Source organism: Pteropus vampyrus, unplaced genomic scaffold, assembly GCF_000151845.1.
Source record: "Pteropus vampyrus isolate Shadow unplaced genomic scaffold, Pvam_2.0 Scaffold404, whole genome shotgun sequence".
Taxonomy (NCBI): domain Eukaryota; kingdom Metazoa; phylum Chordata; class Mammalia; order Chiroptera; family Pteropodidae; genus Pteropus; species Pteropus vampyrus.
In genome coordinates this window covers 857796-869117 of record NW_011889185.1, presented here as the reverse complement: position 1 = coordinate 869117, position 11322 = coordinate 857796, and the positions used below count along the sequence as shown (strand labels likewise).

General features: G+C 36.3%; 1 protein-coding gene across 2 annotated transcripts in view; it reads left to right on the top strand.

The window, feature by feature from the left end:
* MED14 (mediator complex subunit 14) overlaps window positions 1-11322 on the top strand; it is a 65583-nt gene that overhangs the window by 4355 nt on the left and 49906 nt on the right. For both annotated transcript variants that reach the window (XM_011380750.2, XM_011380751.2), the window contains exons 2-5: window positions 1510-1536; window positions 3890-3995; window positions 10079-10252; window positions 10753-10882. In XM_011380750.2, coding sequence (XP_011379052.1) covers window positions 1510-1536; window positions 3890-3995; window positions 10079-10252; window positions 10753-10882 — 437 coding nt within the window. The remainder of the gene's footprint in view (window positions 1-1509; window positions 1537-3889; window positions 3996-10078; window positions 10253-10752; window positions 10883-11322) is intronic.

Sequence of the window (11322 nt, the reverse complement as noted above, 5' to 3'; positions counted from 1 at the left end):
TACGAGCATTTACCTACTTTGAGGTCAGCCCTCCCTTCCCTCTCCGTCTCCCTCTCCCTCTCCCTCTCCCCCTCCACCTTCCCTCTCCCTCTCCCCCTTCCCTCTCCCCGTTCCCTCTCCACCTTCCCTCTCCACCTTCCCTCTCTATCTTCCCTTTCCACCTTCCCTCTCCCTCTCCACCTACCCCCCTCACCACCTACCCTCCTTAAAGGATGAAGGTTGTGGCTTCTCTAGGAGTGTTCTTGGGAGCTTTCGCATATGGAGGAATTTGCCAGTAGCTGCTTTTATTTGCAGTCTTACAATAAGGCCCTAATTTCTGCTTCATCCTCTGATCTGCTGGTTCTTCCAGCCCTAGTTTCCTTTATTACTTGGATGACATCTTTAGCTTCCATCCCACTGTCTACTCTAAGAATTGTAGGTAACTACAAGCCACGGCTCATTTTAATAGTATTCCCTCTGTGTACTTTGAATCTCTGGAGGTGGTTTTAGTTTTTCTGCACCTGTGGCACATGGGTGCGGGAAGAGGATTTAAGGGTCTTGGTGTGTATTCTTCAAGAACTTATTAAACGTAGGGGAGGGAGGCTTTCGAGTTGTTTAAGCCATTGAATCTTGGACCATGGGATAGAGGTTTACAGAATGTGGCGATTCAGGAGGCAGATCAGGACCTTTCTAAAAGCATCCATGGATGCAAAAGTGTTAAATGGTATAATTTGTCAGAGAAAATGGTGACATTGGTTGCTGGCTATCAATACTGGAGAACTAGCAAAGAAAGAAATTAAAACCTTACTGGAGCTGTTTAAAAGTAATATAAATCATTTATATCTAACCATATGCAACATCATAATTACTATAAAAACTCTTGGCTGACACTGGCTCTTTTGTGTGCTCAGCTGCCAGTTTTGCCCACCATAACAAAAAAGGGAGAGATTACTGCTTGGAAGCAAGGTTCCACTGGGTATGGGGAAGCTGACAACTGAGTAGTACTCTGCATCCATGACCATTTTGGTCTTAAAAGAATATTTTCTGTGACTCTCTCTGATGATAGTGTGCTAATGTAAGATGGGCTTTTTAAATGTTTGAGGTTCGTGCAATACCTTTTAAAGTTTTTTTAATTAAAAATTATTGGGGTGACATTGATCAACAAAACCCAATAAGTTTCAAGTGTACAATTCAACGGTATGTCGCATATATACTGCATTGTGTGTTCACCACCCATAATTAGATTTCCTTCCGTTCACCAAATATTTGACCCCTTTTACCCCACCTACCTCCCCCTCTCCAGAAGCATTTTGAAGGGAGAGAAATGGTCCTTTGTTGGTTTTTCTCTTATAGCTATATTACTGGAAACTCATAAAAATAAAAAAGAGTTGGTAGCCACACAAGCCTGTAGTGGCTGTTTATCCAGTTTTTCAGAAACACGAAAGTATTTAATAGACTCAAAGTAAAGACCATTATCATTTTGATAGGTATGCATGTATTTAGTCATTTTCTTTTTTTTCTTCTTCTTAGACTGCCAAGGAAATCCGATGTGGAAAGGTGAGTGTGAAAAAACCATAAATCTGTGTCTGTGTTGATATATCTGTGAATGTGTGTATATATATGCGTGTGTATGAGGGAGAGTGAAAGTGGGTGGTGTATGTTTGTATGAGAGTGAGAGTGAGTGGTAGGGCTGTAGATCGGAAACCTAGGCCCAGAGAGCCTAGGGTTATTTTTCACAACATTTGTTTAGGGAGCCCTGGGAAACGCAATTTCCTCATCCTTGACATTTCTTGTTGTGAAACCAGTTCTGGACCTTACATTCTAAAACCTGTTTTGAGTCACTGACCAGGTCAAGTCCCTGAGGGGGTAAGAAGATGTAGGAGATACAGAACTTAGGGAAGAAGCTAAGGAGTAAACTGACTTTAGAAAGTTGGCTGCCAATTTACCATTTGCTACAATGATGCTATTAGATATCTTTAGAGAATTGACATTTGCCTACTGTTATTGCTGTTTTATAGTCGAGAGAATTTTGATTCAGTTGGTGTTTGAGGCTTAAGATATAACTAAACACTAGTATGTTTTTGTAGGCTAGAGGAGCAAGATAATTAAGGTTTCAAAGAAATCATGTGGTGGAGATTTAAATTGTGGCTACAGCATAGGCTACTTATAGCCTTGGCACTACCTATGCTCCTCGGTTGATTTTTCGTTGTTGTTTAATATCAAGTCACTAGGGAGGATTTTGGCATTTATTAGTGACTGTTTTATCCCTACCCGCAACTGACCTTTCTGATTGAATTAGACCTACGTAAGAAAGGTAGAAGTGGAAGAGGTGATTGAAGCATACCTGTGTTATGGTTTGGCTGATCAGTTTTAAAGGAAGGAAATGAAAATGAAAGTCAGGATTTATTCTGTCCGCTCCGGTAGGAAGAGAAACTGTGCCATGGAAAACGAACTTATGCTGCCTATCACTCGAGACAGCATGGTGTCAAAAAAAACAGTAGTTTCCAAAGGGGGGTATCTTTTTTCCAGGAGAGGACCTGATTTGGGAAACCTAATTAATAACATACAAATAAGCTTGTTCTGGGAGAGAAGAGACCTCATGTTCTCTGTAATCTGTTCCTGAGTTGGAGTGACAGTGCTGAGGCTCCTATAGGCACTGGGATGGCTGCCAGATCTTAACGTACATTTAACATTTCTGCTATGTCACACTTGCCTGTGAGTCTGCTTTTTTTATCTCTTAGGTTCCTTCACAGACACTAGCCAAAGAGTCATAACTGTATCTGTGTCCTTGATTCTTCTCTTTATACTACCAATAATCATATTGCTGGCTGATCCTTAAGAAAGCCTATCTGGTTGTTTGTGGGCTACATATGCTCTTGATAGGAGCTTGACTCTGTAGTCTTCAGTCAGGATTATACTTAAGCAAAAATTTTATTTTGGTGCATTGCGTCATTGTGTTGCTGTTGGCTGGATGCAGAGACGTGGATTGGATCTGTAGCTCACTGAATAGATGTACTAAGATTAATAGGTCAGAGTCCACTTAGAGGGAGGTTGGTGACCTGTTTGGGTTCTGTCATTAATCCTGGCCTGTTGAATATTTTTTTCAGTGTCTTAAGGTAAACCATTAAAGGTATTATTATCAGTTTTGTAGTTGACATGAAGTTGAGAGGTCTTGCTAACACAGATTGTGACAGCATAAAGCTTTTAGTAAAGCTTTAAAGGCTTTATAAGGAGAAAATAAAAATACTGATGAATATTGGAAGAAAAAGCATTGTAGTGGGTATAGCATAAAAATAGAGACAGATCTTCTAGCTTTTATTTTTAGTACTCAACTTACTTTCATAGTTTTGTGTGGATAGTTTAGTATCTAAGTTTGTCATTGACTTTAGTTTGGTAAAGAGTTGCGTAGTTCTTTCATTATTCAATTTTTAAAAATCATGCCCTTGCAAGATGGGAATTGGGCACTTGCTTTTATAGAAATAATAGTTTCAAGCTTTGATAAAGATCTACTTCAATGCCTTTATCTTACCAAAAAGGTTACTAATTCATAAACTCATGATTTTAATTATGAAATTCATAACTCCTAATTTGGTCCCCTATGTGACCGAATTTTGTATCTGTTAATTAAGTATATTTTAGTAAACACCTTTTAATACAATATAAATTTTCTATTTTAAATGTGATTTGTTGCTAAAACATTCCTTTGGATTTATTACTCTGAGGTGCAAAAAAACATGCAGATGATATGCGAAATGTGACAATTCATATGTATTTAGGTAAATATTTAAGTGGTTCATTTTGCTGTAATGGTTGTAAACAAAGATTGAGTTATACTTTAGCTCAGATGAAATAAATTGTGAAATACTTTTTCAAATATGTTGGTTCATTAAAAATTGTTTATATTTTATAGGAAAATAGAAATAGTGCAGTTTGCTAGCCGGACGCGCCAACTCTTTGTTCGATTACTAGCTTTAGTGAAATGGGCTAATAATGCTGGGAAAGTGGAAAAATGTGCGGTGAGTTAAACTTTTGATTTTATTTTATATAAAATAACTTTTTGGAATGTTAACTTATAATAAACGTCATTTATAATTTTAGCTTTAACTTATATCTGCTGATTTGTTTTGAGAGACATTATTTATGTGAGTAATCATATTTCTGTATGATAATGTATGACATATTTCTGTAGAAACTTAGTTTATGGACACCTGATCAGAAAGAATAGTAGATGATATCTGGAGACATCATTACGCTGGAAGACATTAAATAGGAGACTTGAACTTATCGGGTTCCTTAGGGTTTGCAAAGTACTCCCTTAAATTTTAGTGCCTGTTGAGTCTTGACAATCCTGTGAGAATGGCAGAGTCAGTATTTTACAGAGGAGGAAACAATAAGGTTCCTAGGATTTAAATAGCTTCTTTAAGATCACAGAGCTGATAACAGTATTTATCTGTTTGTCTATTCATTTACTCAATCTCCAAACCTTTATTGAGCACAGGGTATAGGGCATAGTGGTTGGAGACTTGACTGTTGAATCATTCTTTTGAATTCAAAGGAGTGACGTAGTGAAACGTACCAAGATTCTAAAATCTGCCAAAAAAAGTTTTAAGCTATGTTCAAGAATTGTTAAGAGGAAAAATATCAGTAGAGATCCTGTGTTAGCCTGCTGAACTTATAATTTGGGGGAGGATAGTGTGGTGTTAACACATGAGACACATGATTACTCCCTCCCGTTTTACTTCAGTCACTTGTAATGAGGTGACTGGAGTTCATATTGGAAAGGATAGAGTAACTCATAACATGAATAAAGTCCTAAAATAATACGAGCATTTACCTACTTTGAGGTCAGCCCTCCAGGCCCAGCTTTACAAGGCCAAGTAGCCTTCTAGCTACTGTCAGGTATATTTCGAAAGTAGGGGAAAGTGGATGGATTCTTTAAGTAAGCTTGACATTGATACTCAAATTCTTTTTTTCATTCAATTATGTAATGACATTCAAATTTTTATCAGTTTTTTATAGGTGAAAGCAGAAAAACAACTTTATATTGGTTAAATTATATTTAAGTCATTTAAAAATTCTCTTATCAGGCTTCCTAGATAAATTACAATTAGCAGCTACCAATATAGAGATACCAGACTAAATTTATTTTTAGCACCCTGAGAAGCTAAATTGAAAATATTTTTATAGTAATTTTATATTGGCAAATCTATTGGGGTTTGCATATTCTATAAAATTACACTTCAGAAAGAAATCTGCAACACAGTTGTGTTTCTTTGCATGCTTTCCTGACCTTGCCTAAGTTTTAGCCTATTGCATTTGCTATCCTGAGTCTCACTAAGTTCTCTTATCTTAGACATAAAACTGATGTGAAAATTGCTAAAGTGAAAGGAAAAAAAGAGGTTATGAGGAAATTGAGAATTTAAAATTCTAGAATAATACTTTTTTTTTTTTTTAAGTTAAAAATAAAACCTGATTTTCACTAAAGTTAATGCTTAATTCCAGCTCTGGCAGCTAAACCAGTGACAAGACTGAAAGAATTCTATAAAATGTATTCTAGCCACATATCTTTAGTCTCTAAGAGCAAGCCGGTATCATCCTTCTATATAACCTTGATAAAAGGTTTATTTAGAGGGAGAAGATTTTGTACCATATATTAAGTTTTGTTATGGGGGAAAAACTCCCTTTATTCATCTGTTGTGTGATGTGATTGGGAAGTAAAAATTTGTTGACAAAGTCTTTCGTACACTGTAAAGCATCATTCGAAGAATAGTTTTTGTTTCAAATATTAATAAACAGGCTTATTCATCAGAAAGTTTACAATTCATTTAATTGTATTGGAAATTTGGGCACCGAGTCTAAATGAATCTATTTTGGCTGAAATGAAGTAGTATGGTATGTAGTATTTCTGAAAAGCCTAAGGTTTCTTTTCAATAATTAGTTAATTTGAGGTAATCTTTTCTTAAAGATGTTAAAACTTCTAGTGGAAGGTTAGGTATTACTGAAGTATATCAAATCCAAGTGTTCAGTTTTTCAAATCTGGTAATAAATCTTAAATTATACCATGGATATTTAAATTACCTGTTTGATATTACTGAGTTGCGCTTCAGTAACATCAAACAAAACCCAGTGAGCTGTATTGCATTCATCTTTCATTAATTCGTAGTATAGTGTTCTATTAGTTTTTTAAATCGACCGTTCAATAAGTCACATTCTGAATAAAGTCATGTTGAATTTGTATAAAGTTTTGGTATTTTCGTTTTGTGAATTTAGATATAGATGTGTTTATGTCAAGGATAAAGTCCATCAGCTGGAGAATTAGAGGATTATTCATGTTTTGATACTTCTGTTCTCAACCTAATTATTATTTAACTAGTCTCGTTAGAGGTTCTTAATAGATAATAATCGTTAGCCACGCCAGACATATTACGTGTGCAACTGAGTGTATAAATATACAGTTCATAGAACTCTAATGATAAAACAGTCTAGATAATGTTTTATCTAAGAAAAAGAAAATATCTCTTGTTCTCCTAGAGCTTTTTTTAAAACAGCTTTATTTGAGATGTAGTTCACATACCATACCATTTAAAGTGTATAATTCAGCAAGTTTTGGGATATTCACAGATATGTGCAACCATCACCACAGTCAATTTTAGAACATTTTCATCAACTCAAAAATTAAACCTGTCACCTCCAAGTACCTGCCCTTAGCCCTAAGCAACCAGTAATCTGCTCTCTCTATAGATTTGCCTATTCTGAACATTTCATATAAATGGAATCATAATATGTGGTCTTTTGTGACTGGCTTCTTTAACTTAGCATAATGTTTTCAAGGCTCATTCATGTCATGGCATGTACCAATACTTCGTTTTTGTAGCTGAATTGTATGGATCTACTGCATTTTGTTTATCCATACATCTGTTAATAGACATTAAGGTAATTTCCAGTTTTTGGCTATTATGAGTAATGTTGCTGTAAACATTCATGCACAAGTTTCTGTGTGGACATGTTTTCATATCTCTTGGGTATATACCAAAGATTAGAATTACTAGGTCACATAGTAATTCTATGTTTAATCATTTGAGGAACTGCCAGACCGATTTCCAAAATGGCTATACCATTTTACATTCCCACCAGCAATGTATGAGGGTTCCAATTTCTCCATGTCAACATTTGTTATTGTCTGACATTTTGATTCTAACTTACCTTAGTAGTGGCATCTCATTGTGATTTTTATTTGTATTTCTCTGATGACAAGTGATGTTGAACATCTTTTCATATGCTTTTGGCTAATTTGTATGTTTTCCTTAGAGAAATATCTATTCACGTTCAGTTAAAGTTTAAAAGAGATTATTATTAACCATATTAACAGTTGGTATGTATGTCATTAGGGACCTACATGGATTCACTAATAAGTTACTCAAAACTGAAGTTTTAATCTATTAATTTGATTTCTTAAGTTAAAGGAATATAGTTGAAGCTAATATATTTTGAGTTGAGCAAAGTGGTTTAGAATGTTTCATTAATTACCCACATTTAAGGTGGAGCGAACCTGGGCTGAATTAAATGCCCACTAAGGTTGATGACTGTCTTCCTAAAGGGAAGCCCTGGCTTCAGTCTAATAAGCATTTTTTTCGTGTCCTGAGTAAAGGGAGAATTGGGATTACTTAAATCTGAGTAAAAACCAGTTCAAGAGTTGAGAGAAGCAGGATTCAAAATGGTTTTAAATATGTTAAAATCAGATTACAGTCCAGCTTTAGGTTCAGGATGGGAAAGTGGACCTTGCTTGTTAGAGTCATGTCAAAATATCAAAGCCTTTTAGTTGACTCCAAGCTTGCTGTGTGATATAGCATTGTGGCTGCTGCTTAGAAGTTAGTGTGGTGGCATTGATAGAAATCCATTTTACCCGTGTGAGGGTGCAAAAAATAATTTTCCTCCCATCTTTTTAAGTTCTTCTGGCTGGGCTAATAACCAAATTAACAGACAAATTGACAAGAGAAAATGTCCAAATTTATTCCATGTGTATATATGGAGGTTCCATAAGAATGAGACCCGAGGACACATTGGGCAGTTGAGGTTTATATGCCATTGTGGGCTAAAGAGAAAGCGGGCAGAGGCCTGAGATTTCAAAGGGGAAGTAGGCAATTCACAGGAAGGTGGGAAGGAGCAAACATGTGGTAAACAAATTCTACCAGGCCACCCAGAAACAGTGGGACACAGAGGGGGTCCAACAAAGAGGCTTTGCTAGATTTCTGCCTGCCCTGGCAGGTTTAGTTTATATTCTGATGTTATTTCTGAGTCTCATTTCTTAAAAATAATCAGCTTAAAATCAATATCCCATCCCATATTTTGGGGTGGCAAAACTTTGGTTCTCCTTATTAGTCATAGAAAGTAGCACTTGTAGTGGTCTTTGCTGATCTGAGAGCTAGAAGAAGCAATTTTTGGTTCCAGCTTCTCTGATTATTGACTTTCTTTGAGTCAGTGTCTAAACCTAAGCCTCAGTTTTCTTATCTCTAAGGTGATAGTAATTATCTGGTTTTGTCTATTTCCTAGACTTGTGAAAACCAGATAGTGAAATGAGTGTAGAAATACTGAGAAAATGCAGGACATTATGTGTGCATATGGTATTAATTATGGATACCATATTTTAATTTGGCCACTGATAAACTGGAGCATTTCCAGGCAGTAGGACAAGTCAGGAATTTGGATATGTGAAGACTAATTGAAGTGACTTGGAATGTTAAGCTTGAAGGTAGGTTAGGCTTCCTGTGTTTGAAAAACGTGAGAGATTAAGTATTGTTCCAGAATAGAAATGGAAGATAAAAGTTCCGGGAAATAGATTCCAGGTCCGTGATGAGAGTTCTACTAACTAGTTCAGCTGCCCTTATGAAATGCACTGAGTAGAGTACTAATGGGAAAAAATTTCCGTATTGAGCATGAAGTTAGCTTAGATCTCATAACGGGCAATATTTTTTGAGTGTTTTGTATATTCTGGGTACTGTTCTAAAGGTTTCATATGCATTAACTCTTAATCCTCAGAACAGCCTTGTGAGGTTGGAAGTCATCTCCATTTTACAGTTGAAAAAACAGGCACAGAGAGATTAAGTAAATTGCCCAAGATTATAGGACTAGTAAATTGCAAAATTAAAACTGAGACTAAGGCAGTCTGGGTTCAGGATTCCACACTCCATTGCAAACCGTTAAACAAAAATTTTAACTTCCACAGCTGGAAGTCTTTTTATAGCTGTTGATAGCCCCCTCCCCGCCCCCCGCCAAAGATAAGTCTTGGGGCGTGTGGAGTCTAAACCACCAGCAGCATGGCTAGGTAGAAAAAGACAAACACATTCAAGTCCTTTGTTTCGGAGTTTTGCAAATGTTCTTATACGTCAAGGAGGGAGAGAAAGATTTAAGAATTTACATTAGCTATGGACGATGGAGATGGGAGAAGTTGAAGCGAGGGCGGGGGGTGGGGGGTGGGGTGGGGTGCGGCTAGTTCTGGGATAAGCGCAGCAGAGTCCTCAGCAGAGTTGTAAAGCTCTTAAGCTCATGTGTAAACAAGAAGCAGAGCCTCCTGGGGTTCGATGGTGCCTGGCTATTCTCTTTTTAGATAATCTTGGAAATGGTCACCTGGAAGTTAATTTAATAATTCCAACATACACTAAGGAGCATGAGCAGTCTTTTGTTAGTTTTGTACTGCAGTTGTTAACTGATTGAACTCTTTTTGTCTCTTCCTCCCACCCTTTGGCCTGCTGTAAATTAATTTAGGACATCTCAGAATTTCCTCCTTGTTACCAACTAATTATAGAAGTTTGTAAGAGTAAAAAGCATTTTGTTCTATTTATTCTAACGTGATATTATGTACTTGTAATGTTAAGGATAGAGAATTGAATTGGAAAACCTTTTACTTAAGTTGATATAAAATTAGTGTTTTTAAAAATATTTTTTTATAAATTACTGGGGGATTTTTTGAAGTAATATTTTACAACATGAAACACCTATATTAATTCCCCTCGAAGTTTACTTTGGAATGAATCAGTGATATTTGAAGTGAAAAGTGGCTAGTTTTCAAGGAAACTTAATACATTTACTCTTTGCTTTAAAGATGATCTCTAGCTTTTTAGATCAGCAAGCCATCCTATTTGTGGACACTGCTGATCGCCTGGCTTCGTTAGCTAGAGATGCTCTGGTCCATGCACGCCTGCCTAGTTTTGCCATCCCATATGCCATTGATGTACTGACTACTGGGTCTTACCCACGGCTGCCAACCTGCATTAGGGTAAGTGCATCTCCCCCACTCTAAATTGTGTTTTTTAAAAAATAAATTGCAGTCATAAAGTGAGTAGCCATCAAAATGGGTGAACCTACTTTCGATGAGGTTTTTTTGCATATCAACAGATATGCAGATGTAACTTACATCTATTCAGATGTGAAAATACTGCATGCTTTTTGGAAACGTTTTTTAAAATTTATTGTAATTTTCTAATGACCTGGTGCTATTTTATTTTATACTTTTAAGAAGTGGAAGTAATCTAGTGACTTTAAGTTGGTTTCATAAATAGAGCATAAAGATCATGTTGTATTACCGTCTTAACCGAGTGGCTGGTGGAATCATTGGCACGCTAATGCATGATAGTAATGGTCACTTATTGGATATAGACTGCAGAAATGAGTGTTGAGATTCTCTTGGGTAAAGTAAGAGAATACTGTGTTAAGACAAGCACAGGTAAAAATTATGCCTCTGTACATTATTTTAAAATCACTTAAATTTTTTTGAAGGATAAAATTATTCCTCCAGACCCAATTACCAAAATTGAGAAACAAGCCACACTTCATCAGTTGAACCAGATTCTTAGACATCGGCTTGTAACCACAGATCTTCCTCCTCAGTTAGCAAATCTTACAGTTGGTATGTACCTGAAATTTATTTTTTTAAGATTTGACTTGTTAGAATATTTTTAAAATAGCTTTTGGGATTTTATTCAAAGAAGTATGAAGTTTTGACCTACAATTCTGGTGGTATTCAAATCTGTGACTTGTTAGGCCTGCCATTTCTCTTTGTTACATGGAAATACAGTGTTTGTATTTGAAGCTGGGGAGTGGGTGAGATCATCTGGGGCTGGAGGAGAGACGAAGTCCCAGGGTTGAGCCTCAAGAATATACTGTTCATTGATGTTAGAAGTTGCCTTTGGTTTCTTGATGACCTGGAATCAGGTTACTGCTCATGCAGGAACCACTGAATTGTTTGAACACTTGCGAAAGATTTCTTATAAGCACGATTTAAGATTTAAGATTTCTTATAAGCAAGACAAAGTTCTAGGTTAGCAAGAAGCTGCTTATTTTCTAGAA